A 26575-nucleotide genomic window follows, 5' to 3' on the forward strand; every position below is an offset into this window, starting at 1 on the left:
GTCAATGTTCAATCACTGAGCCACACCAGGACCCCTTTACTTCCAGCCGGGCAGGACACTTCATTATTGAGCAACTAAAATGACTGGCACTATGTACAATATCATGTCATCTGTGAATAATGAGAGTTTTACTTCCTCCTTCCCAATTTGGATGCCTTTTATTTCTTCTTCTTGTATGATCAATATGGCCAGGACTTCCAGAACCATGTTGAATAAGAGTGGTGAAAGAGAGCATACCTGTTTTGTTCCTATCCTTAGGGGAAATGGTTTTAGTTTTTGCCCACTGAGTATGATGTTGACTGTAGGTTTGTCATATATGATCTTTATTATGTTAAAATATGCTCCCACTGTATTCCCACTGTGTTTTTATCAAAAAAGGGTGTTGGATTTTGTTGAATGCTTTTCCTGCATCTATTGATATGATCATGTGATTTTTGTCTTGCAACCTGTTTATGTGCTGTATCACATTTATAGTAGCGAATATTGTACCAGCCTTGCATCCCCAGAATAAATCCCACTTGGTCATGATGTATGATTTTCTTAATGTATTGCTGGATCTGGTTTGCTAAAATTTTGTTGAGGATTTTAGTGTCTATGTTCATCAGAAATATTGGCCTGTAGTTCTCTTTCTTTGTTGTGCCTTTATCTGGTTTTGGAATTAGGGTGATGCTGGCCTCATAAAAAGAGTTTGGAAGTATTCCTTCCTCTTGAATTTTTTGGAATAGTTTGAGGAGTAGAGATGTTAGTTTTTCTTTGAATATTTGGTAAAACTCCCCTGTGAATCCGTCTGGACTTTAGTTTGCTGGGAGTTTGTGTGTGTTTTTTTTTAAATTATTATAACTGCTTCAACTTCATCATTGTACATAGAAAACCCTAAAAACTCTATAAAAAAACTACTAGATTTAATAAATGAATTTGGAAACGTAGCAGGATACAAAATTAACACCCCAAAATCCATAGCATCTTTATACACCAATAATGAACTCCCAGAGAGAGAAACTGAAAAAAATCCCATTTACCATTGCAACAAAAAAATTAAGATAAACTTAACCTGTGCTCTGAAAACTACAGGACATTGAAAAAAAGAGATAGAGGAAAATATAAACAAGTGGAAGAATATACCATGTTCATCGATTGGTAGAATCAACATCATTAACACGTCTATACTGCCCAAAGCAACTATAGATTCAATGCAATCCCCATTAAAATACCAATAGCATATTTCACAGACCTAGAACACACACTCCAAAAATTTATGTGAAACCAAAAAAAGACTCCAAATAGCTCCAGATATCTTGAGAAAGAACAAAATTGGAGGAATCACAATACCAGATATCAAGTTATACTGCAAAGCCATTAAATTCAAAACAGGCTGGTACTGGCACAAGAAAAGGCATATAGATCAATGGAACAGAACAGAGAACCCAGAAATCGACCCAAACCACTATGCTCAATTAATCCTATATAATAAAAAGCTAATATGCAAATCAACCGAACAGCAGAACAACCAGTCACTACGATCACACTGACCACCAGGGGGCCGATGCTCAATGCAGGAGGTGCCCCCTGGTGGTCCGTGTGCTGCTACAGGGGGAGCACATCTTAGCCAGAATCCGGACTCACGACTGGTGAGTGCAGTGGTGGTGGCGGGAGCCTCTCCTGCCTCCATGGCAGTGCTAAGGATGTCCGACTGATAGCTTAGTCCCTCTTCCTGTTAGTCAGACATCCCTTGAGGGATCCTGGACTGTGAGAGGGTGCAGGCCAGGCTGAGTGACACCCCCCAAGTGCGCAAATTCTGTGTACCAGGCCTTGAGTATTTGACAAAAGAGGCAAGAGCACACATTGAAGCAGAGACAGTCTCTTCAATAAATGGTATTGGGAAAATTGGACAGGTACATTCAAAAAATGAAACTAGACCATCAACTTACACCATACACAAGAATAAATTCAAAATAAATAAAAGACTTAAGTATAAGATGTGAAATCATAAAAGTCCTAGAAGAAACCACAGGCACCAAAATCTCAGGCATCTCTTGTAACAATATGTTTACCAATACATCTCCTAAGATAATGGAAACTAAGGAGAAAATAAACAAATGGAACTGCATGAAATAAAAAGCTTCTGCACTGTGAAAGAAAGCATCATCAAAATAACAAGAGAGTCCACTACATGGAAGAACATATTTTCCAATGATACATCTGATAAAGGGTTAATTTCCAAAATATATGGGGAACTCATACAACTTAACAAAAGAAAGGCAAACAATCCAATTTAAAAATTGGCAAAGTATCTAAATAGACACTTCTCTAAAGTGGACATACAGAAGGCCGAGAGACATATAAAAACATGCTCAAAGTCACTAATCATCTGAGAGATGTAAATCAAAATGACAATGAGTTATCACTTCACACCTTCAGAATGGCTATCGTCAACAAATCAACCAAGGACAAGTGTTGGGGAGGTTGTGGAGAAAAGGGAACCCTCATGCACTGCTGGTGGGAATGCAGATTGGTGCAGCCACTGTGGAAAACAGTATGAAGTTTCCTCAAAAAATTAAAAAGAGAACCCCCATTTGATCCAGTTATCCCACTTCTACGAATATATCCTAAGAAACTTGAAATACTCATCAGAAAGAATATATGCACACCTATGTTCACAGCAGCACAATTTACAATAGCTACAACTTGAAACCATGTCAAGGCCAGCCTGACAGGTTGAGCCGGGCTGAGGCAGGGAGGTGGGAATTGAGAAAAGAAAGAAAGACAGAAAAGCAGGATCAGGAGGACTGCAGCTCATTCGAGGAACTACAGCAAATTTATTAAACACGTAAAGCCTTATATACACAACACACTGAATAGGAGGTCTGTCAAGAGGAATGTATTCTTTGTTCCTCTTAATCTCTAAGGGAGGGACATAGCAGAAGGACAAGTTCTCGATACAGCATATCTCAGTATATAGTTACAGACTTCTTGGTAAACCATGAAAGGCTGTTCTCATTCTACAAAGGTTGCTCTCATTCTACTGATAATCGCCATCCAAAAAAGTCTGGGAAAACTGTGTGGATAAGGGTCCCAGTCTTGCTAGCCCCTTCAGGTGCAAGGACCTTGGCAGCTTACATCTGGCCCCCAACAGAAACAGCCTTAAGTGCCCATCAACAGATAAGTGGATAAAAAAGCTGTGGTACATTTACACAGTGGAATACCACAAGCAATAAAAAGGAAAGAACTCTTACCATTTGCAACAGCATGGATGGACCTAGAGAGTATTATGCTGAGAGAAATAGGCCAGTCAGAGAAAGATAATTATCACATGATCTTACTCCTATGTGGGATATAATGAACCAAATAAACTGATAACCAGAAATATACCCAGAGTCATAGAAGCATGAACAGACTGTTGAACCTCAGAGGGAAGACAGGGGAGGGTGGGTGGGAAGAGATCAACCAATGAACTTGTATGCATATATGCATAACCAGTGGACACAGACAAGGGTGTTGTGAGGGCCTGTGGGGGAGGGACAGAGGAGGAAGGGAGAGGGCTGGAAGAGGTTTATGGGGATATGGGGGTGGGGGGGGGTGAAAGAGGACCTATGTAATAATTTCAACAATAAAGATTAAAAAAAAATAATAATAAAATAAAATGATTGGCAAAGTTGGGGCCTCCAGGAAGCTGCTCCAGCTGTGTGGCAAACGTGTGATCTGACAGGTACTATACTGGTATATGTATTTGTCTATCTATCCATTTTCCATTTCAGGACACACTTCTCCCAAATTCTTTCTTTGACCTTACTCCAAAATAAAGCTAACTCCATTAATTTTTGCTTGAATTATTATTTATTTCATTTTTGTTTTCTCTCATAGATCCATCTAAATAAGGAGAGGATTCTACTCTTGAGACAAATGTAAGTAGAGCTTGTGACATGCAGCTCTGAAAAAGCCTTTCACCTTATTTGATCTGATTCCTTCTACTCAGTTACTTCACTTTTATAGTTAAAAATATAAATTTTGCCTGTTTCTGCCTGTTTTATAATGCTGGTTTTTTTCACCATTTTTTCCATTAATTTGGTTGATCTTCATAGTTTCTCCCAAATTGACTAATTTAACCCTGCTCTTTCTACCAACTAGCTTTCATGCCTTCCTACATTCTAAAAATATATTCCTCCATGAGACAACATTGCCCATTGAACAAGGATAAAGGAAAAACAATATAAAAATTTTGTATATTCAATTTGTCATAACTATGCAAAATTAATGTGTTAGATTGGGCTTTCCCAAAAGCAGACTCCAAAACAGAATAAAATGTGCAAGGAAATGCCTGTGGGAAAAAAGGGCATATTTCATGTATGTTAACTTAAAATATATAGGAGAGCTGGGATGTATGCACAAAATTATACAGCTTGGTGCTGAGTGACGAGAGCAGGAAGTAGGTTGGGTAGAAGCACCCTAGATTGCTGTTGTACTCCAAGAAAGGTTTCACAAGGCTGGGGGGGGGGGGGGAGTCTTGAAGCCAAAGTGGGTCAGTGGAGGAGTCCATGTCTCCCAGAAATTGACCTGCCTGATGTTTCTGTTGTGCTCAGTCACTGACTAGGAAGCAAGGCCTCATGGCCCAATGGGATGATGAATTTCAGAAGCAGGGCTTGGGGATCTTGGTCAATGACACCCCTTGTAGTAGGAAATCTACAAGGAATGCCACCCCTCCCTTTTTTTCATGTAACCCCTGTAGTTCTTCCTGGAAGAACAAGTTGATGCTTTCAGACTCTAACATTTTGCTGAGTTGTGAAGCTGCAAGCACTTCAAAGCACGTATGCACCCACAAAAGTGAAAGATAAAACAATTTGCAAAACAATCATGCACCCATAAGTTGGTTTCATGAGAAAAGCATTGAGATAAACATATACAACAGCACAAGTACACACAGGTGCATGGGATATATGAGAAGCCAGCTCTCCTTCTGCCCATCCTTCAAATATACAAAAACATGACCTAGGAAGCCTATACTTTTCTGACTGGGAGGAAAGAAAGGAAAATGCATTTATTAGGATTCTAGTTTTGTGCCAGGCACTGCCGCAGGTGGTTTCACGTATGTTAACTTAAAATATAGAGTACTTGAATACTCATAACAACCTTCCAGTAGGTGCTATTATTTCTGCTACAGATGAAGTAATGGGATTCAAAGAGGTCATAAATTAAAAGTTATGAATAGGTAAATAAAATATTTGGAACTTGAGTGTATTCACAGTGGTCTCTGGTGGGCTTCCACAGCTATTAGATAGTCTTTTTTTTCATTCTTTAGGATTTTTAAAAACCGCGGATAAATTAATGTTTAATTTTTTTACTGTGATCTATAAGTAAAAATAAATCTGCTTTATCACTTGGGGGAAAGTTAAGGAACTTGTCTAAGTTCTCACATCTACTAAATGATAGAACTACAGCTCTTCAAGTTTCCCTATAGGTAAGTAAGAGAAGGGTGTTCTTGGGTGTTCTCTGATATACATTTTTTATTGCAAGAGAGTTTTTCCCCCAAAGCATCTTCAATCTCCTAACTTTTGCAATTGAGGGTATTTTATACCATCTTTTTGGATCAGCCCTATCCAGTTTACAGTATGGTATCAATCCTCTCACCAAAGGGATATCTTAGGAGTCAAAGGGAGGATCTTAATATCAAATCAGTATCCTTACCCAACTCAGGTGTGGTGCCAATGACTATGATCCTTTTCTGTATTCCAGATTCAGTAAGTGGTCCCCGCCTTGATTACCTGTTCATTCCTCCAGTCTTGCTGTGACTACACAACTGTTTGAACTCCTTCTCATCTTTCGGAGAGTTAGAGCTCTTTGCCTGAGGGACAGTTGCAATGGCTGGGCCCTTTTTTAGACTTCTTGTCTTCAGGCCTCTTATCATTTATACCCTATAGTTCTGAGGCTTTCCTGATGGCAGATTCATCCTTGTGAATCTTTGGAATTTAGATACTGCATAGTCTGCTACATTTCTCTACTAATCGAAGCTTTGTTATGCCACTTACTTCAGAGTCTATCTCTAAGCAAGAATGACTCCCACTAGCAAGTAAACATTTTAACTTGTTCTCCCATCATTATTTTTGGCTTATTAATACAGGGCTTCCTGGTATCCATCTTGTCCAAATGAAAACACAGGAATGATTATAGATACAATTTACTAAGCACTTTTCATACATTACCCCAGTTAACCAACATAATAGATATTATCACCATCTGTGTTGAGGAAAATTGAGATGTGGAGAATAGAACATTGAGATGTGGAGCACATTTGGTGCCCTAAAAGCAGACATTGAAATAGATTAGGGATCAATACCTCTGAAAGGAAGGGGGAAGAAGCAAGATTGGGAAAAGGAAGAAATCAAACTGTAATATAGGCCTAATGTAACCTTGGCTGACTCAACCAGGAGCTTTGGGTCAAGTATTACCCACCCACATCCCATCTGAGGCTTTCTTACACTTTCTTAGCTCCATTGGTGGATGAAGGCTGTCATGGGAAAGCATGACCTTGGGCAAGGTGAGTTAATTGAGTACACCCTGAAGAAGTTTACACCTGGAAGCTGTCTGCTGACTCCATTCTCCAAAGCTAAGAGCAAATCTGTCCTTGAAGGGGGATCTGAATGATACATTTCTGTGTCTACTGAGATTCTAAGAATCTGGGAAATCTATGAAACATTCTAGAGCTAGTAAGTGACAAAGATTTGATATCAAGTCTTTTGTGACTCAAAAGTCTATGCACCTCACCAGTTCATAATTGGTTTCCAAATGTCTACTGAAACCAACTGAATCAGAATCATCTTAGGAGATTTCTTTAAAATAGGAATATTGGCCTCAATCCTGTGAGATTTACATTCAATGGATGTGGATAGATCCTGGAACCACATCCAGTTTATAAAAGTGTCCAGGCTCATTCTAAAGTACAGTTATATACAGAAACCACTGACACCAAAGAATGGGAAACATTTTAAATACTGGACTACATTTATGGTAAAAGCTATACAATGTTTTGAGGGTGTTAAAAATTCAGATCCAGGATTCATTCATATGGGCTGATGTCTAATGTCAGTGGCAAAATTTTAAAGATTGGCTTAAAATCTTGAACCAAAGATGGGCTTTCATTTGGACAAGATGGATACCAAGAACCCCTGTATTAATAAGCCAGGACTCTGCATCTCACTTTGTGATTGCTGGTCTCTGATCACCCTGGGGTAAAAGTACTGGAGGAAGTATAGCTGTTTCACAATTCATGAAAGCAAGTGAGTCTGTAAGTGAACTAAAGAATTTGCCTTCTAAGCGGCACCTACAATGTCAGCAAAACCAATTTGAAGATGCCAAATTCTATTTTGCCTTTTGTCTTTCACCATAAAATTGGAGATAGTTTTAAACTGTTTTTTAAATACAATGCAATGACTTTTAAGATTGTAGTAAATACTTTAAATTTGCACATTTAAATAAATGTATAATTTTCTGATCAAACAATACATGAGTATATAAGATAAGGGTCAAGACTGAAGTTTGATTACTTGAGGAGATATAAATGTAAAGCAAAATTGGCTTGTTGCTGAGCTAACAAATTTCTGAGACAGGCTTCTTTGAACTCTCCTTTACTAAAATGAAACAAGAAGTCTGATTCTGAGGGAGGGCTCTGCCTCCAGTGGGGCTCTTGGGACTCCAGCTATGGAAGCATAAAGGACCAATCATACTGATAAAAGTAACAAAAGAGATATATGTGAAAAATACATATTGCAAAAGGTATTTTTTACAAAGTCTACCTAATTAGCATAGGTTTTTTTTATATGAAGAAAAACTTTAAATGGTGAATCATAAAGGTTTTGTTCTGAGATAAACAAAGTTTATATAACTTCTCTCCAGTTTGTGGCAATATCCTGAGATCCGTGGTTTATGGTTCATGGCTTTTGACTCCTGTGGCTATTTTAAAGGGTCAGTGAGCCTTGCCTCAGCTCCCATAGGCAGTTTGCACTCCACCTTGAGTATGGAGAGCTGTGTAAATGCTGCATGAATATTTCACAGGGTGTTTACTGGATAAGGAATGGAAGCTCTAAGAAGTTATATATAGTTGCTGTGGGTTACACTGTGGTGGTTGAAATGCATGAATGCCTAAGTTTCAGCACTAGAAGTTCATATGAGAAAATTACAGCATTGGTTACTGAGCTCTTTAAAAATCAGGAACTGTGACTAACTCATCTTTGTGCCTCCAACCTGTCACAATTGTTTATTTGGGTCAGTAAGTACATGAAAACTGTTTTTTAAACTCATGCACTTAAAACCATTGAAATTTGGCCTTGGAAGAAAATCGCCAGCCTCTGAGAGAAAGACTCACAAAACCAACTTCTGTCAATGACCAGAGATGTCACAAATCTAGATTTCTCATTTGGAATCTCAAGTGGGTGGATTTAATTAACTGCTATAATTAGAAGCTAATTATTAGAAGTGGCCTTGGAGCAAACAGTCCCACATCGACCCTGAGCTATCTGATCTCGAACTTTTCCATTTATTCCCTTATTGTTTCAATTCTATTTAATCCAGACAAAAACCACATGAAGAATGCTGAAAATGAAAGTTTCCTTTAATTGGTATTCAAGATGTCATTTAGCTCAAAACTTTATTATTTGGAGAGAACATGCAGCTAATGCTAACGATTATCTTGTTCCATTGATATTTATCTACAGATTAAAGGCAGTTGCCCTTCCCTCACCTCTTGAGGAAGTGCTTCCTGCCACTCATTTTCTCCATAACCTCAAGTAAACCTCCATTGGTTTAATGACAATAAGCATTCTTATTGTACCATGACATGATGTTTGGGAAGAAAAATCTAAAATCTTTTACATTAAAGAAGTTTCATAATCACGTGCTATGAAAAGGGGGAAAACATATACTTACCATAGGTAGTTTTTACCATAAATTTCTTGACTTTGGTTTCATTAAAGTCTCAACCTAAACATTGCAACCATATAGATTTCTTTAGAGTTTGTTCATGTCGTTGAAATTTGATTGAGAAAAACTTTAATGTGGGACACAAAGGGTGATAAATGGAAGGAGAAGTTAGGGACTGAGCTGCTTTGCAGATCAGAGCATTTGAAAGTGAACGCCCAATGTGACAAGAAGCAAAAACCACAGGATACCATATACGTTTTCTGTTCATTTTGCTTCTCAAGCTACTCACGCTCTTCCTAGTGTCTGTACCTACATCCTCTCTCTTTATTTCACAGATGTCGCTGGGGTAGTGAACCCGATCCAACCCTGAAGAGCTCAGGGGAGGAAGGGAAGCCTTCTACTTGAGAAGATTTTGCTCCCAATGGGCACAGGAAATGAAGACATTGCCTACCATGCTTGGAATTTGGATCCTCTTCTTAATCGCACCTCTGGGCATCTGGAGTATCGAAGGTGAAACACCTACTTAGATTACTTTTTATTTTATTTTATTTTCCTTAGGGGCATGTTGGAGGTAATGTTTTTCCTTGCTGATCTTACTGGGATGTGGTGTTTATGTGGAAGACAATGGTAGATAAAACGAAGTAGTTAGATTTGCTCACTGAAGACCTTCTAGGACATTAACCATATCAGAACATGGTATTGTACTCAAGTCGTTTTGGCTGATTTTCTTAAAAACATGTTCTATTAGTAAGAAAAAATAATTGGGTAGATGTTATAAGTAGTTAGGGACAAATTTAGCACTACTACTAGCAAAACGGCTCTGAATGTCATACTGATGGTGAATGGCTTGTTCTTTCCAAACCGAAGCTTGGCAGAGTGAGTGTTGTATTACTTGGTTCGGTAGGAAAGGTATCAGATACCTCACTCCATGGCTACTCTGGAATAATGTTGCTAAATAAAATCACACTACTTGCCTCCGTGGAGTGTGTGCCCGGAGAATACTGATTGAGAAAATGCTGAGAAAGATAGAATTGGAGCATTCTGTCATTGCGTAAAAGAAAATGGTTCTGATTCGGGTGTCATTTGACATAGAAAACAGCTTGGGTTCTGCATAGATGTTGTTCGGCCACTTTTGCAAAGATTTTATGAGTTCATTAGCTCCCTAACTTTGACACATTGTAAAGGGCTATAAATAGCTACCAGCGGTTTTAGATTTTTCTCAGGTCTGGTTTCAGATATCCTACTTTATAATAACCACAAGCACACATACTCTTTCCAGTTTTAAATCCAAAAATATGGCCCCTGAAAACCTATAAAATGGTATCTACAACTCTGGAACAGGGTGATTTGGAATTTGTCTCCATGGTGCCAAGATGGCACATAACCAGGAGCAAAATAAAACTTCCCTTTAGTCATCTAAGTATTTTCATGATTGTATATTTTTATGTGTGTATATTTGGTATTATGTTGACAAGGGGTTTAGATGGATGACTGGATTTTTCACTTTCCATAAGATGCCTTCAATCACATAGCTACAACTGAAGTCAAATATTATAAATATTATTAAATATCATTTATACCAATTTGAAGAATATATAAACGATTCCATGTAAAATGAAATAAAATAATTTTTAGTGCTGTGTCAGACTGGGGTTCAGGTACAACTTCTATTCCCCCTCCCAACATGCTTACAGAAAAGAACCTGAGTGTTAAAATGGGGTTAGTTTACTGGCTTTGCCACTTACTGTGTGCCTTTGGTTAAGTTTCTTATCTTCTCTTATCCTTAGTTTCCTCCTTTGTAAAATAGAGATAATAATTGTACCTAAATTATGGGCCTATTGTGGACACTGCATATGCAGTAATATGGATAAAATAACTGGCACAACAAGTGCACACAATAAAAGCTTGCTAAATGTTAATGGCATTTTTGCTAATATTATTTTCACAGGCAACCCCCACAAAATTCAGTTAAATGGGCAGCAAGGTTTAACATTATTATTTAAAATAGCTGAGTTTTTAAAGCTAAAATTAAATGAATAGATTTGGCCCAAAACATAGGGAACCAAATTCTTTGGAAAATGAAAGGGAAAGCCTTGGATAAAGTCCTGGCCAGGTATCTTACATAGCAGTTGATGGATTATGGCATTTTTTTCATTAAATTAGGACACAGGTTGAGATAAGGGAATATTTGGTGAGATTTGTTCTCCCAGACAGAGCTAATGACTATTTCTTAAAAATCACACAACCTTTGTATCTTGGAGAATTCCTGTGATTTAGTTAATCACTGAATTCTTTACACTGGCACAGTTTCAAAGTGTTTCAAAATAACTTAAAAAGATATTTTTCATCCTCCACTTCAATTCAATGTGAGATGGGTGTGCCTCTTCCCAGAAATCAGGCTGCACTGAGAATAAGGTTGTGAAAAATGTAACATTCACTAGAAACTTACTTCTCTATAATGAAATCATGCTTGCTTAAGTGTTTCTCAAAAGTACTTAATGGGGGCACTCTGCCCCTCGATATCTGACATAGAATTTCTATTCCGATGAAAAGTATATGTGCAGAACATGCTGGCAGGGACTAGGCTGCAGTGCAGAAGCCCCTGTCAGTCACCTGCCTCACTGCAGGTGAGCAGCTCCAGCTGTGAGGCCCTGGGCCACTTGATCAGTTGAGGGTCAACCTAGGATTCCACCTTTAAGCAGGCAGAAGCACTGCAGCTAATGTCTGACTACACACCTGGCACTATATATGATCCCGAATGAAGACTGTAGGAAATCTTTGATTGATCATGGCTTATTGTGAGAAAAAAAAATCCTAATCTGATCTGGTAGCAGAGGACACTCATAGTTTGGCTCTTTTGAGAACACAGTGGTTATGGCCACGTCTCCTTTGGGCCTGTGTCCTCTTTAGCCTGTGTTGTGATACTTCGGTATGAACCATGGATCCATACTCCACATCCCACCCACAAAGATTGTGTTGCTTCACGGTGAACTGGCCATATTGTTAGGTCAGAGCAGAAACATTAGGACAGAAAGTGCTCTGCACGTGTCTCTCATTCCTTGAAGTTTCAGGGTCTTTATCAGGCTTATTTCTAAGACTGTATCTATTTGTTCTTGTTGAAATGGACACAGGAAGTAGAGCGCTGCCTTCTGCCAAATGCCTGTGTATTGTTATTATATGAATGCCTGCCACTAAATATGACTACCTTTGACGTAAATGTCTAGGAATACTTCCTGCAGTGGCGGGATTTCCTGAATTAAGGTTTGAATAGGTTAACCCCTACGCTGATTACAGCCTTGAAAAGACTTCTCAAACACTAAAAAGCTCTTTAATTAAGTGTTGCTTCCTCTCTCCCACTATCAAAATTTCCTCTATTGTAATGTTGAAGTCAAGTACTGTTTCTCTTGCTTCACTGGGAGTCTCCTACTTAATTTCTATTATTTTTGAATTTCACCTTTACTGAGAGTTCAGAGTTATTGAAAAAAAAATGTTCAGTGTCTGTAATCAGGTCTAAAAATGAAATCAACGTTTTGCTTTGTTCTTTGGAGAGGCAGTGGTGGGACTCTAGAGCTAGGACTGGATTACTATTCCATCTCTGCCATTCACTGGTTCTGTGACTATAATTTCTCTGATTCTGTTCCCTCATCTAAACAATGGGGACAATAATGACATTAACCTATTTGGGTTGACAAAGTCATCTATAAGTAACTGTTGATATCATTACCTGCTATCATCCCCAGTCACCAAGAAATGATAATAGAATTTGGGAGTTACGAGATTTGAGCTATATTCTGTCATCACATTCTATCATAAGCAATTTGTTTCACTTTTCTAATATTCCCCATTCTCTTACCTTAAAATAAGCTCAGTATTATCCACCTTTATGGTATCCTCTCATGGATTCTTACTTCTGTGTTTATCCCATAGAAGAAATTACTTACATGCATGTTTCTTTGTGTACACAAGCAGGGGTATCACTGTAGTTTTCTCAGAATGTAAATATGTACATTTTGAGGTTCACTTTGAACACAGGCCAAGAGAGTGTTAGAGGCCAGTAGCAGGGCAACACCAGGTTTAGCAGGTAGAGCTCTGTATCTCCTCTCCTCCTTCCTAATAGCCACATTTATTTTATGAGTACAACCTGGAATTTGAATATATCACAAACAATCCATTGTCCAGAAGTGGCTATAAGGAAGGTTGGGGCATTTAGGTTCTAGCTAGATGGTCATGACTCCATTTCACTTCTCTGATATTAGAAGAGGGGAATTAATTTGGGGGAGGGGAGGCAAGGGGAGCAATTGGCAGTTTCTGCCTGCATAGATATTGTTAAGTATCTTCTAGGGCTTTGAAAATGCCAGTGAATCTCAGTGTAGCAGAATGTATTAGGATGCCCAGGAAGTATCTGGGAAAGAAGTGAAAATGAACTTTCCCTGTGTCTTTCCAATAACACATAAACCTAAACTTACTCTGAGCACCACATCTAACCATTCTATCACTGTAGGCAATATTTAGAAATACTCATGTTGGTTTCTTTTTTAATAAACTTTTTTGGGTGATATTGATACTAAGATCATATAGGTTTCATGTATACATCTCTATAATTCATGATCTATATATTGCCTTGTGTGCCCACCACCCAAAGTCAAATCACTTTCTGTGACCATATATTTGGCCCCCTTTACCTTTTACTAGCCCCAACCCCCTTCCCTCTGGTAACCACCATACTGTTGCCTGTGTCAAATAGTTTCAGTTTTATATCCCACATATGAGTGAAATCATATGGTTCTTAGATTTTTCTGACTGACTTATTTTGATTAGTATAATATTCTCAAGGTTCGGCTTTTTAAAGTCTGAATAATATTCCATACTACTTTATCCAGTCCTCTATTGAAACACATCTTGGTTGTCTCCATATCTTTGCCACTGTGAATAATGCTGGAATGAACATAGGGGTGCATATATCTTTGCAAATGTTTTAAAGTTTTTTGGGTAGAGACATAGGAGAGGGATTGCTGGGTCATATGGTTACTCTATTCTTAATTTTTTGAAGAACTGCCATACTGTTTTCCATAGTGGCTATACCAATCTACATTCCCACCACCAGTAAATGAGGTTTCCTTTTACTCCAAAACCTCTCCAACACTCGTTATTACCTGCCTTGTTGATTATAGCCATTCTAACAGGTGTGAGGTGGTATCTCATTGTAGTTTTGATTTGCATTTCCCTAATCACTAGTGAGGTTGAACATCTTTCCATTTATCTGTTGGTCATTTGTATGTCTTCTTTGGGGAGGTGTCTGTTCAGGTCCTTTGCCCATTTTTAAATTGCATTGTTTGTTTGTTTGATGCTGAGTTGTTTGTGCTTGTTATATATTTTGGATATTAACCCTATGTCGGAAATGTCATTTGTAAATATTATCTCCCATTTGGTTGGATGCCTTTTTGTTTTGATTTTGTTTTTTGTTGTGCAGAAGCCTTTTAGTTTGATATAGTCCCATCCATTTGTTTTTGTCTTTACGTCCCTTGCTTTTGGGGTCAAATTTATAAAACGTTCTCTATGGCCAAGGTCCATAAGTTTAGTACCTAATGTTATCTTTTATATAAGTTATTATTTCCGATAAAATGCTGAAGGCTTTCTTTGATGCTGCTGTCTCCAGCTTCTAAGATATTCTCTTAGATTTTTTCTGCCCTACTTTTCTTCCTGAAGTCACTGTGACCAAGGTGAAGAGCCTATCACCTCTGAAAGACAGGCCCACCTGTGTCATGTAATTAGTGTCTTCCCAGGCCAGAGCTAGTCTCTAAATTGACAACAAAAAACATTGTTTGTTAGGTCTCATTGTATTGAAAGATAATTACACATTGGCCAACAAACTTTCCACCAGACACTCATTATTGCCACATAGGGTGGGCATGACTCTGAATCCTCTGTCATGGGGAGGCAAACATGGTGCCAATAGGGTAGAATCACAAGGGGACATTTGTTACTTGGTAGGGAGGTACTTGGAAAAGTACCAAAAGACAAATATTTTTTTTTTACTTGACCAACGCTGGCCTTGCTGGTTAATGTACTAGTATTTCTGTAGGATTTCATCTCTTAGATAAAAGAATATTTTCCTCTGGGATATACTGCTTTTTCTATATTATATTTGTTTGCCTGATGAGTATACCCATTTTTATACATCACTGCTGATTCCTATGAAAGCAGTTGGAAACAACTATTCAGAGCGAAGGCACTTGAAGCAGATCTTCTGGGTTTCCGTCTTGTCTCTCCTACCTACATGCCTTGTGACCTTGAACAATAACTCAACCTATCCACATTAATTTTATTCCAAATATATAATACCTGAAATTTATTGTTTATTATAGAGTCCTACGGACCCTTCCTATATGTTCTCATTGGCTTTCACAACTATCCCCCTGCAAGAGAAGAGCTTTTACTTTTGAGTTAGCTGGGCTTGGGTTCAAGTCCTGTTCCTGGCTCTGCCTCCTACCAAGTAGTTCTCTTGACCTGTTAGTTTCTCTAACACTTGGTTTTCAAAACTTAAAATAAAGACAAAAATAGTAACTATCTTATAAAATTGTTGTGAGGATCAAATGAAACAACACACACACACATACACACACACATGCATGCACATATATATAGTACCTAAAAGTGCATAGGACATAAGAAGAACTCAAAAAATATTAGTCATATTCCTGTTTCTCCTGTTTGGAGGATCTAGGATGGCTCTACAGCACTCAGACAATGTGAGATGCAATGTGCTTGTGGGCCAGTGGCAATGAATGTAGAATGCAAAGAGGTGATTCTGGAGGTGAGCTCCCAAAGTGACAAACCATCCATGAGCTATCTGACCTAATGATCACTAAAGCTCTCTGCTTGTCCTATTCTTTAATATTTCAAAAGAGACATGGCACAGGTACTTTGTTACTTTGCTAACTTTTTTTAAATTGATTTCAGAGATAGATAGAAACATCAATGATAAGAGTGAATCATTAATAGAAAGGGAGAGGGAGAGATAGAAACATCAATGATAAGAGAGAATCATTAATAGAAAGGGAGAGGGAGAGATAGAAACATCAATGATAAAAGAGAATCATTGATTGGCTGCCTCCTGCACACCCCAGATTGGGGATTGAGCTCACAACCCAAGCATGTGCCCTTGACTGGAATCAAACCCAGGACACTTCAGTCTGTAGGCCAAAGCTCTATCCACTGAGCCAAACCAGCTATGGCGCTTTGCTAACTTTTAGGCAAAGCTATACTAGAATGACTGTTTCAAAACAAAACAACTTCAGAATAACCCCAAACTAGATAAAGCCAAGAGATACATGGCTTGGTCTTAAATTGCTCAATACAACTACATTGAAAAGATAGTCTTCAAATTTCCCTCAAATAGATATATCACAAGATGAGAAATTCTAGCACTAGAAGAATTTGCTTCAAAATATGCTAAATTATAAAGCAAACCTAAAGGAAGGTTTAAAGAGGAAATAATAATAAAAGACGACTCTAACAGTTCTCTTAATTTTTCTTGTTTCATAGTCTTTTAGGTAAAGAGAATAAATATGGAATTACACCATGTGTGTTCTTGGTGCGAAGTTAATTATTCCCAGTTCCATTTTAGCCAAAAAAAACCTTCATATTATGTAAGTCTCTCGCTCTCTCTCTCAATCTCTCTCTCTCTCTCTCTCTCTCTCTCTCTCTCTCTCTCTCTCTCTCTCTTTCTTCCTCTGTGTGTGTGTTTAGACTTGGAAGAGACACCTACTTCTCTCAAAAGACCAGTATCAGACAATATGCACAGAAAAGAAAAACTTAAACTATTATTGCATACTAGTTCTATGTCTTTTATTTATATTACATTATATGTTTCTCAGGTAGATGTGGGTGAATATCTTCCATCTGACAATAGGGGCTGAGACTCAGTCAGTTTTTATTCTATCCCTTAAGATTAATTTATAGGATTTTCTTAAACTAACAATGATCACTCTTTACAATAAAAACCCTGATTTTAACATGTATGTGTACATCTTTCTTATTCATATTTCCCCAAGTATTTCCAGTATTTCTTGGAATATCTGATTTATGGAGTGGGTTGTTTTTTGTTTGTTTGTTTTTTAACACAGAGTTAAAGTAGTAAGTTTAATCAACATTACATAATACAATGTAATATTAGTGGTTCTGTATGAGGTGGAACTCCCCACCCTCATCTCATGTCACCACATTTCTGATTTTGTGAGTCAATGGCAACTAGCTTACAAGGGAAAGAATGCTCAGTGGGCTTTCTGATGCTGTGCATGTAATTCCATGAGAGTGTCCAGGTGGATGCTCTCCCAGGATCTTTGATGGGTGATTACATGGCTGCTATTGCTGTACCTGGATCGGATCGGCCTTGGCTATGCTCAAGTCACTGCTTCAAGGGATCACTAAATCCACACCAATCTATAAGGGAAGAGGCACTGGTTTCTCTTCCCTGGTGGTCATCATAGCTCCTCTCCTATCCTCCACTCAAATCCTCTAGAAAGCAGATCAGACCACCTGCATCCTCTGAAGACCTATTTTCCTCCTGAGACTGAAGAATTATCTCTTTCCATAACCCTCCTACCATGTGTCTGAAATTGGTTGGTTGGTGATCTATCATAGTATCTTCTGAAAGAAGCTAAAATCCTAGATTATGTCATAGAAAATTATTAGCATATTATACCCTTTATAGTCATTTCAGTTTCTCAAAAATTATTTGTTTACATTTTTTTATGTTCAACCCTAATGTTGTCTTAGCACCAGTCAGACATTTTGCATTTATTACAGGTGCTCATTTCGTTCAGTGAATATAATCATTTTGAAATTTCCATAATATGTAAGAATTTTTCAATGGAAAGATTTTTATCCAATGGAAAGCTTGGTTGGGATTTTCCTCACAATAATAATCAAGACATATGGTCTTTAAAAAATAAGAAAAAATTGTATTTCATATAAGATTTGAATTACAAACTTTTTTTTAAAAGAGCTAATAAGTTTCACAAATTATGTATCTTTTTTGGCTCCTGATGACACTTGTACCTGCAGCTACACTTACTCCTCTGGGAGGTACTGAGACAGGCAGTTGTTTGGGGCTGGCATGCCTTCCTGATTGGTGGATGTGGGTATCTGGATGACCACAGCGTGTCAATTATTAAATATTTTTAATATAAACCTGAGTTGACATAAATCAGGCCTTTCCACTCTGCATACTCATGAGGTCTAGTTTCTCTTTAGTGGTTAAAGCTTAACCACTGCAGGGCATGTTGAGGTGCATACATCCTCCACCTCAATGCCTTTGACTGGCCTCTCTAAGGAAGTTCAGCTGTGTCTGCTCTGTGTCCTTAGTACAGAGAACATTAGTCAGAGTTGTGGACAGATTTTTCTCTCCATGAAGCTGTCTCTGTTAAGTCTCAGGGTACATCATGCCATCTTACTTTTGAACCTTTTCTAAGGCTATCTCCTCGATAGAGGCAGGTACCATCCCACCAAAAAGGTTTAGAGCAGATAGGAAAACAGATGCATAAACACATATCCTATATAATAAAGAGCTAATATGTTAATTAGACCAGATGGCAGAACAACCTTCCGGAAGGACCTTCCGGGACAACCTTCCAGAATGACCAGTGGGCAGGGGTATGGCTGCAAGGCAGCAGGGGCTGCTGTGAGGGTTGAGCCTCTTGCACAAATTTCATGCATTGAACCTCTAGTTTAATTATAATAGAACTAGGGGCCCGGTGCACAAAATTCGTGCACTTGGGGGGGTGTCCCTCAGACCAGCCTACCCCCTCTCACATTCTGGAAGCCCTCAGGGGATGTCCTACTGACAGCTTAGGCCCACTCCCTGCTCCCCTTGGAGGGCGGGCCTAAGCTGCAGTCTGGCCCCCCTTTGTGGGAGGTGACCAGGCTGATCAGGGGAAGGCACCAGCCCCATCACCCCACTGCTGCAGCCACTGCCAGTCACCGCAGCCACCAAGGTGTTTTCATCAACACGGACTCCAGTCCCTTCACCATGAAAAAATGACAACTTTCTTTAGGCATTTTTAAGATGGGGCTTTCATAGGATATGACCTTTCTTTCTTTCTTTCTTTCTTTCTTTCTTTCTTTCTTTCTTCTCTCTTTCTTTCTTTCTTTTTATCCTCACCTGAGGATATGTTTCTATTGATTTTTAGAGAGTGGGGAAGAGAAAGGGAAAGACAGAGAGAAACATCAAAGTGAGAGAAACACTTTGATTGGTTGCCTCTTGCATGAGCCCTGACCTGGGCCCTGGCCAGGGAGGAGCCTGCAACCTAGGTACATGCCTTTGGTCAGAATTGAACCCAGACCCTGTGGTTGGCAGGCCGAGGCATTATCCACTGAGCCAAACCGGCTAGGGCAGGATATGACATTTCTTAGCCCTCCAGCAGCAGACCTTCATTTTTTTCTCTCCAGGAGTGTGGTGGAAAAACCCTAGATAACCTTTATGGATTCTTATTACCCAAGTTACTAAGAATATTACCAGTGGCATACAGGGAGCTTAGCCAATGAGCGGTCAGAAAAGGTGTTTCCTCTATAGTTCACTCTGATCACTGGCTCCGCCCCTGCCCAGACCCCTCTGATGAGGCTGCAGGCCTGGGCAGGGGAACCCCAGACCCCTGCTTTGCTGGCTCCACCCCTGCACAGGCCTGATGCCTCTGGCCTGGGCAGGGAAACCCCAGCCCCTTTCGATTGCCAGCTCTACCCCTGCCCCCTCAGATCACCTGCTCTGCCCCTCGCCCCCCCTGCCTCCCCACCACCTTCCTGGCCAAAAGGCCTGGACACTTCAGTGGCGGGGCTGAGGGGACTGGGTGCGGCCATCTTTGTGACAGAGTGATGGAGTGATCACTAATTTGCATATTACTCTTTTATTAGATAGGATGCTGTATATCACACAAAATAACATGGGACATTTGCCAGGGAGAATATCAAGTGTACTTGGGTTGCTGGAATATAGGGGTGGGTTGAGTTTGCATAAGGAGGCAGGGGGTAAATTTTATTTGTTGACATCTGAACATGTCCCTGTAAGCATTAAAGAGTCTGGAGGGTTTTAGGCAAAAAGTCCTGTGATTGGATTTTCATTTTAAGAATGACAAACTGACAGTGATGTGGAGAATGGATTGAAGTAGGGGGAGGGGAGCAAGTTCAAGTTTGGAATATAGATTAGTTGGTAAGCTGTGACAATAACCCACATGGAGCAGAATGAGACACAAATTAAAGTAGTGGCATGAAAACAAAATTTTGCATGCTGAATCAAGTTACTTGGGGACTGATGAAATGGAACAGTAAAGGGGAAAGATATCAAGATGACTCCCATGCTGCTAGGTAGGTGATGGTATTATACTAGGATAATGGGAAGAAGACCAGATTTGCCCCAGGATGGAGTATGGGGCAGGAGGGAGTTCAATCTCCTCCTTGAAGCCTTTCTTGATTGATCCAGCCACATGGGCTCTCTTCCTCTTTGAGATCTGAGGGCTCTGAGAGACTGTATAATCAAGATAATCAAAGAAAAATCTAAGGGGAAAATTAAGGAGCAATGTCAGCCTCTTTCTGCATCCCCTTTGCACTAGAAACAGTCACATTACTAAATAAACTGTCACATAAACAATGAGGTAGTCACACCCCTGGTGTGGGCAGTACGGGGTACATTGTCTGTACAGAATTTAAAAACAAATAAAAGTTGGTCTATTTTTAATTATCACCATGTGCCAGCAATTCTCAATAATATCAGTAGAAATATATTCTTCCCCTTAAAAATAATTTTGGTTTAAAGTTCTAAATAATTACTATGGTTACTGCTGAGTTTTAATAATATGTATGAAAGCTTCAAATTAACATATTTTTAGTACTTCCTCTTTGATAACCATTACATTCTATGCAGACAATAATGTGGTGAAAGCCTGAGGAACTAGGTGGAGGGGGGTAGTGGGGGAAAAATGGGGACATCTGTAATACTCTCAACAATAAAGATATTTTTTTTAATTAAAAAAGGAAAATTAACTCAGAGAACTTCCCAGTTATAAAGTTAGCCCTGGACATATACAAATTCAGCTACATTTCTAGAGTAAGTTCATAATGCTCAGAATCACTCAAGCTTGCTCCAGGCACAGTGTGTATCTCCAGTCCCTGTGGTTCTCCACATTCCTGCATTTAAACAATAGATTTAAAAAACATAATAATACCACAGTGATTATAGAGACAAAGAAACAGAATGTGAGAGGTTTTATTTCTTTCATTCTATGCAACCATTTTAAATATTTATTTGTTTAAAATTTGAAACAGTAAAACTGTACAGACTGTGAAGTACAATTTCATGAATGAACTAAAGTGCATTCATACATGAAATGTTTGGTTGATTAGTATCTTTACAATTGAAATGTATTCTTCTCTTTAAAGTGTTAATTATTTTTAAATTAAAAAATGAATGAAGAAAAAAACTTTATATTTAGTAATTACCTACATTTTATCTTTTTTAGCATTTCAGTTTTTAATATAATTCACTTATTAGTTACTAGAAAATTATTTATATAAACTAACATATCAGGCTATAACTAAAGAATTAAAGTTCACACCAAGTAGATATAAAAATTATTAAGTAAATAGTACATTTTTACTTTCTTGAATTCTAACATTATTTTTCAAATATCTCCTAACTTGCATGGTTATATGTACAAGTTCAGTAAAAATTATTCACTGGCTATGTGTCTTTTCATTTAATTTTATTATTTGTTTCATTTCACAATTATTTCTGAGAATATGTTCCCATATAGAAGAGGGGAATGTTAAAAATGTTCTCTGAGCATCAAATATGCCAGGTACAGCCTAGTCATAGGCTGTACACATTGTGATAATACAACAGTGGTTTCCATGAGAATTCTTAAAAATTAAATCTTTATTTTTGAAAGTATTACATATGCCCCCCCTTTCCCCCTATTAACCCCTTCCTGACTCCATAAGAAGTTTTAAAATGAGAAGCTTCCCAAACCTGTAAAGACTTGGAAAAGGATACTGTATCATTTGATAATTTGGGGATGGTTGAGATTTCATCCTTTTACTGCATGTATTTAGATTTTTTTTAGCATTGAGAATTTCCTACCATTAAATCTGAATGTTTGAGAAAAGCAACAGGAACAAAAATAGCAGGAACAACCATACCTAACATTGGCCTATAAACCCCAGCCACAAGCAAATGTGATCTTCATCTCTCTTCAGAAAATGTTTTGTTTTGACAAGACAAACACATTGGGGGCAGGTTTGGATGTCCTAAGTGTCATGAGAGGGATATGCACAATTCAGGACAAACAGCAAAGAAAAGTCAACATGCTTGTCAGGTGGAAAATTAAAATGGTGCCATTGAGCTCAGTGCATCATTCCTACCCTACAAGCATTAGTTTTTGTTTCGGAGACATGGGGAATATAATACCTTCTTTGTACAAAGAGAGAGTATTCTTGATGACTTTGAGAGCGTATGGCAAGCCTGCATTTATCTATTCATGCCTCCATTCAAGAAAAATTCCCATGCTAGACAATGTGGCAGTTGACGATGCCCATCCTGCTGATATGAGTATGCAGGAACTACAGGAGTGTTCCCATAATCCCATTGCAAGTCAGTGAGGTGGTCAGCTCGCTCTCTTCTCCACTCTGTACACTCCTCCCAAACGTATAGTCAAAGAATGCTGGAACTACAAGGGATGATCAACTGTACTACTAGCACTGGGTGACAGCTCGATGGCTAAATGTAATATAACAGAAAGCGAGACTTACAAGTAACTTTATAGTGTCAGTCACACACTGAGGGAGGTGAAGTTGTGTATGTATTTTTGTGTGGGAGAGGGTGGTAAGTGATCATTTTCTTCTTTTTGCCATCCAATCCTTTTATTTTTATTTTAAAGAAATGGAATGCCAGGGAGACTGGGCGCCTCTCTCAATATCACACAATGTTTTAGCATTTGAACAACCATGTTCAAATGAATATTCTAATTTTTAGCTATCTCCATGACCTTTATAATATCTCAAAAGCATCAAGCTCTGTATTTTCTCATGGTTGATAAGCAAAATGTAAACTTCTTCCACCTAATGCTATTCCATTTATTCTGAAGCAGCTAAAGGTCTCCATGTCACTGTTTCAGAAAACCATGACCCAAGTGCATATCAGTTCATGAATCTTCCATGAGATCCCTGCCCTCTCTGCCTTTGCCCTTCCATGACCTCCCATGCCCAATCACTGCTCTAATATCAAAGAGCGCCTGGTTCACCTCATAAGGTTCAGCTCGAACACAACCTTTCCATAAACCTTGTTCCAATAGCCCCAGTAGAAGTGAATCTTCTGCACACCCACATGAAGTTTGCACCTTTTTACCAGTGTTATTTTGTTCTCCCATTGGTCAAGTGTTTTTATTTTCCACTGGAAGGCAAGCCCCATGCTGACAGATAACATGTTTTATTTATTTATAAGAGATCCCTCTGAGCCTTCCTTTTAGCCCAGGTGAGCTTGAAGAAAAAAGAGTGGTAGATAGTAAACTTATTTCAGAGAAAATACCTGTTGTTAATTAATCTTGTCTCACAAATGGAAGGTAAGTTCCTTGAGGGAAGAAAGTCTTTGTCACTCTGGCTGGGTGGCTCAGTTGGTTGGGGTGTCATCCCCTACACCAATAGCTTTTGGTTTCTATTCCTGGTCAGGGCACATACCTAGGTTTCAGGTTTAATCCCCAGTTCCGGCACATACGGGAAGCAACCAATGGATGTCTCTCTCTCTCTCTCTCTCTCTCTCTCTCTCTCTCTCTCTCCCTTTTCCCCTCTCTCTAAAATCCTATCTAATAATAGAAAAACATGGTAATTGACCATACCTTTGCTACGCCTCCCATTGGCTAATCAGCATGATATGCAAATTAACTGCCAACAAAGATGGCAGCTAATTTGCATACTGCAGGCAGATCCCACTGCGCCACCCCTCCTGGGGCTGGCAGCAGCACAATCCCCAGCCGCTGGCAGCCCCAGTGGAAGATCCTGGCCTGCCGTGTGTGGGGCGGGGCGGGCAAGGTGGGCAGCAGCGCAATCCCAAGCTGCCGCCCACCGCAACGCAGGATCCGGGCCTGCCATCTGCAACCAGGGGAGCAGGCCTAAGCCAGCAGGTGGTTATTTCCCGAGGGGTCCCAGACTGTGAGAGGGCACAGGTTGGGCTGAGGGACCCCCCCCCCCCGCCAGTGCACAAATTATTGTGCACCAGGCTTCTAGTCAATAATAATAATAAAAAATATCCTCCCATGAGGATTAAAAAAAGAAATTTTTGGAAAAAGAAGGCCTTTGTCTATAACTATCATGTCGTTTTTCACAATGCTGGCACAGAGTTATGGGCTCCATAAACTATGATTGACTTATCCCAGTAAATGAAAAGGGAACTTAGGAGGCTGAGAGAGCCTATTAACTTAGGGAGAGCATCGGGCTTCTGGAAACAAAGGTTTCACTTGGTCTTTCCACCTCTGCCTCCTTGCTTTTTTGTCATAAGTCTAACCACATCTTCGGTCAGTACTTCCTTTTGCTAAATTATCTTACCCTTTCTCTTCAACTTTTTGAAAACCTCATTCTCATAACTTCACTTTTAGTTTGCTTTCATTTTTATTCTGAATTTTTGGAAGCAACTGAATTGGGAAGCCTTATTGTGCACTTATTTGAGATCTCAGAGCAATTATAAATACAGGGTGTCCCCCCAAAATGTATACACACTTTGAATGATTATAAAGTCAGTGTTTATTAATATACAGTTCATTTTCAAAATTAAGTGAGTTATCATCTGTTAAGTGTATATACATATTTTTAGGACACCCTAATTATAAATATTCAGAGTTTCTAAAAGTTCTTTACAGGTCTCTTGTCTCAATCTGATTCCTGAAAACTCAATCAGGTAATACTTATTCTGAGCAAGGATTGATGATATGCAAGCAGAAATTAATGGTGACAGGTTTATCAGGTGTTAGGAAATAGCTGAAAAAGAGCATATTTTTATACCATGCTGCCAAGATTATAGAAAAAAAAATGAAAAATTATGCTAGGTAGAGCAGTATGGGGAATGTGGGTCCAAAATAACATACATCAGTGATTTTCAACCTTTTTTATCTCATGGTACACATAACCTACTAAAATTCTGTGGCACATCTAAAATATATTTTTTGCTGATTTGACAAAAAATAGATATAATTTTGATTCATTTACACCAGATGGCTATTGTTGTGTTGGCTGTCGTTATTTTTTCAGACAACCTAACGGAAAAGAGGTCAATGCTTCCTACTAAATAGTCAGGTATTGCATGTTTTAAAAATTCTTGTGGCACACCAGTGTACCTACCACGGCACACCAGTTGAAAATTGCTGATGTGTATTGTTTTTGTTGTAAGAAGTAAATGCGTTAAAATACTTATGCGTTTTAAACAGCCCTTGGAAAATAATAAGTAATTGACTAAAAAATGCTGTTATTATTTGCTTCTTATTAAAGTACATATACAATAATAACAATAAGTAACAATAAAAGAAACTATATTTTATAATAAAAATATTTTGGAAATTTAGGAAATTATTGAATAATTGAGAAAATTATTTACTTATTTTTTTCAGTAAATATTTATTATGTGCTACCATGTGCCAGACACTCTGCTAGTGAGGGTCAATTACTGAAAGTGTTATCTCAAAAAATTATAGCATGGTGCTTAAGAAATCTTTGGCAGAAACTGTTGAACTGGCAAAGGTCTGGTCCTTCCAGGACAGATTTGATTTTAATTTTGTTTTCATCTTTCAGGAAAAAAACCGTGTAAAGCACAACTTCGTGTTCAGAGGGAGTCAGTGCAGAACGTCTATGAAGGGGATCCATTTCAACTGGAATGCCCTGTGGTATACTGCGCTGGCAGACCTAACGTGACCTGGTGCAAGTTCAAAGAAAATGAGTGTTTGCCTCTGGAGGCTAGCCATCATCGGGAACACAAGGAATGGGAAACCAGGCAGAATACTTTCATTTTTATTCTAAATTTTGATCGAGCATTGGCTAGTGACAATGGATCATACCGCTGTTTTTTGAATGATTCATCCGTACTCATTGAAAGTCACTCAATAGCTATTAATGTGATAGGTGAGTTCTAGACAATGAGACTATCTAATATTTTTTCTCATCATGTTTCAAGGTAAAGGAAAACCCAGATTCTTAAGTAATTGTGTTAGACACTGAACTTATATAAAACATTAAAATGGTGCTACACCTCATAGACTATAACATGTATGCACATATGTGTGCGTGTAGGTATATATGTGTTTTGGGGTGAGTGAATTAGAGAAGAGTAGAAAAATATAATGAAATTTATTGTTTTGCCTTAAGGAAGAATAAAATTTATTTGGTAAGTCCAAAAGTAGATCTCTAAAATGTGGGGAAAATTACAAAGTGAATACCAATAGTAGTAGACAGTTTTCTATTCTCTGCCTTGTTTACTTTTTCTTTTATTTCTCTTCCATATTTCTGTCCTTGACTTTTACTGATCATAATTCCTTGAAGTCATATTTGTAGTGGTCAGAAAATCATACATTTATTAATAAATACTTGAAGTTATGTTAATAGTTCATGTTTGCACAGAGGGCAAACAGCACACAAATAACCT

The 26575-nt window shown here is 38.5% G+C and overlaps 1 protein-coding gene across 1 annotated transcript in view; it reads left to right on the forward strand.

The window, feature by feature from the left end:
• Positions 1-9291: 9291 nt before the first annotated feature.
• Positions 9292-26575, forward strand: part of BTLA (B and T lymphocyte associated) — a 29181-nt gene continuing 11897 nt past the window's right edge. Inside the window, exons 1-2 of the mRNA XM_081087382.1 lie at positions 9292-9417; positions 25729-26055. Coding sequence (XP_080943508.1) covers positions 9342-9417; positions 25729-26055 — 403 coding nt within the window. The 5' untranslated portion in view covers positions 9292-9341. The remainder of the gene's footprint in view (positions 9418-25728; positions 26056-26575) is intronic.

Source organism: Myotis nattereri (genome assembly GCF_964212035.1).
Source record: "Myotis nattereri genome assembly, chromosome: 3".
Taxonomy (NCBI): Eukaryota; Metazoa; Chordata; class Mammalia; order Chiroptera; family Vespertilionidae; genus Myotis; species Myotis nattereri.